This window comes from Nannospalax galili, unplaced genomic scaffold (genome assembly GCF_000622305.1).
Source record: "Nannospalax galili isolate Female #2095 unplaced genomic scaffold, S.galili_v1.0 scaffold538, whole genome shotgun sequence".
NCBI classification, from domain to species: Eukaryota; Metazoa; Chordata; class Mammalia; order Rodentia; family Spalacidae; genus Nannospalax; species Nannospalax galili.
In genome coordinates this window covers 3,705,836-3,707,332 of record NW_008343842.1, presented here as the reverse complement: position 1 = coordinate 3,707,332, position 1,497 = coordinate 3,705,836, and the positions used below count along the sequence as shown (strand labels likewise).

The 1,497-nt window shown below is 52.0% G+C and overlaps 1 protein-coding gene across 1 annotated transcript in view; it reads left to right on the top strand.

Moving 5' to 3' along the window:
- Def6 (DEF6 guanine nucleotide exchange factor) overlaps positions 1-1,053 on the top strand; it is a 28,449-nt gene extending 27,396 nt beyond the window's left edge. The window contains exon 11 of the mRNA XM_008840107.2: positions 149-1,053. Within this exon, the coding sequence (XP_008838329.1) occupies positions 149-369 (221 nt within the window). The 3' untranslated portion in view covers positions 370-1,053. The remainder of the gene's footprint in view (positions 1-148) is intronic.
- Positions 1,054-1,497: the final 444 nt, after the last annotated feature.

Genomic DNA, 1,497 nt, shown 5'->3' with positions numbered 1-1,497 from the left:
GGGGGAGTGATGCTACGCCTCCAAATCTCCTAGGCCACAGAAGTAGAACTGAAGGTCCTAGGTCTCTCCCCCTCAGAACTGAGTTAAGACCCTCGCCTCTCCCATTTCAATGCACCTTTCTCCTTTCTGCCTCTCTTCTCTCTGCCAGATAAGCGTCCTACCACCAGCAGCTCCTTCACCGGCTTCCAGCCCCCTCTTCTTGCCCGCCGGGATTCCTCCCTAAAGCGCCTGACCCGCTGGGGGTCCCAAGACAACAGAACCCTCTCAGCCAACAGCAGTGAACAGAAATCTCTCAATGGCAGGGATGAGACTCCGGGCTCGGCTCCCACCTCTCAGGAAGATAAACTGGACACAGCACCAGAAAATTAGCCTCTCCCTACCCCTTGTTCTTCCAACACGGGGGCTAGCAGGACCCGGCCACAGCTGGCCTGTGGGTGGGTGAAGCTGACCTCTGCTAGGAGAGGGAGCTAAGGTCCTGGGGCCAGGGACCCAGGTCCACCCACCCTAAGCTGGTCCAGAATGGGATTTGGTTCATCTTTTTTCACTGGGCCCAGACCATGGAGATTGTCTAGGCTGTTAATACTTGAGAATTTGGAGCTGTGCTTCAGCCCCAGGGACCCTGTGACCAGACCTAGGAAAGCAAGCAAGATAAAGGCCATTTGCTCCCCAGACTACCACCAAGTTCTGGAGTCGTATTTCCAAATAAAACCTCTGTTAGAATGAATGAGTGGCAAGTCTGCCCTCCTCTCCTGCCCTTTCCTCCTTCCTACCTACTGTCCCTCAAGTTCAAGTTCTAGATCCCAAAGGCAGCCAGTGCGGTGAGGCGATGAGGAACTTGGACTGTGGGGCTGAACCCAGCTCTGCCACTTACTAACCAAAAGACTTCAGTCAAGTTTGATCACCACTCTGCACTTCACTCCCTACATTGGTCGATGGACATGTTCATAGTGCCTGTTGTAGAGGGTGTGTGTGGGCCCAGTGTTTGGACAGGTGCTGCCCCTCCTTTGCGTCAGATGTGTTGAGCATCTATTCTCTGCCCAGAGGCTGTTTCATTCCCATGGCAACCCAAAGAGCTGGATTATCACCATTGCCATTTTAAAGATAAATAATCGAGGCTCAGGAAGATTAGGTAACTTGACCTAAGCCTTCCAAACTTGCTTTTCTGCCCATATTCTCTGGTTCATTGGCCTTCTTCCCTCAAAGGAGAGATCTGAGACTCTGGACTCCACAGAGTGTTGCCCCTCTCACATGCCCCTCATCCCAAACCTATATAATCCACTAGAGTCTCTCCTTTATGCCCTCCTACCTCTCCCTCTGTTATGGTTTGAATCTAGAATGTTCTCCCTCAGGCTCACACATTGAATGCTTGTTCCCCATCTAGTGGAACTATTTTGGGAGCCTGTGGAGCCTTTAGGAAGTACTTACTGGGGGAAGGAAGTCACTATGGAGTGGGCTTTTGAAGGTGATAGACCAGCCCTGGTTCCTCTGTACTCTCTG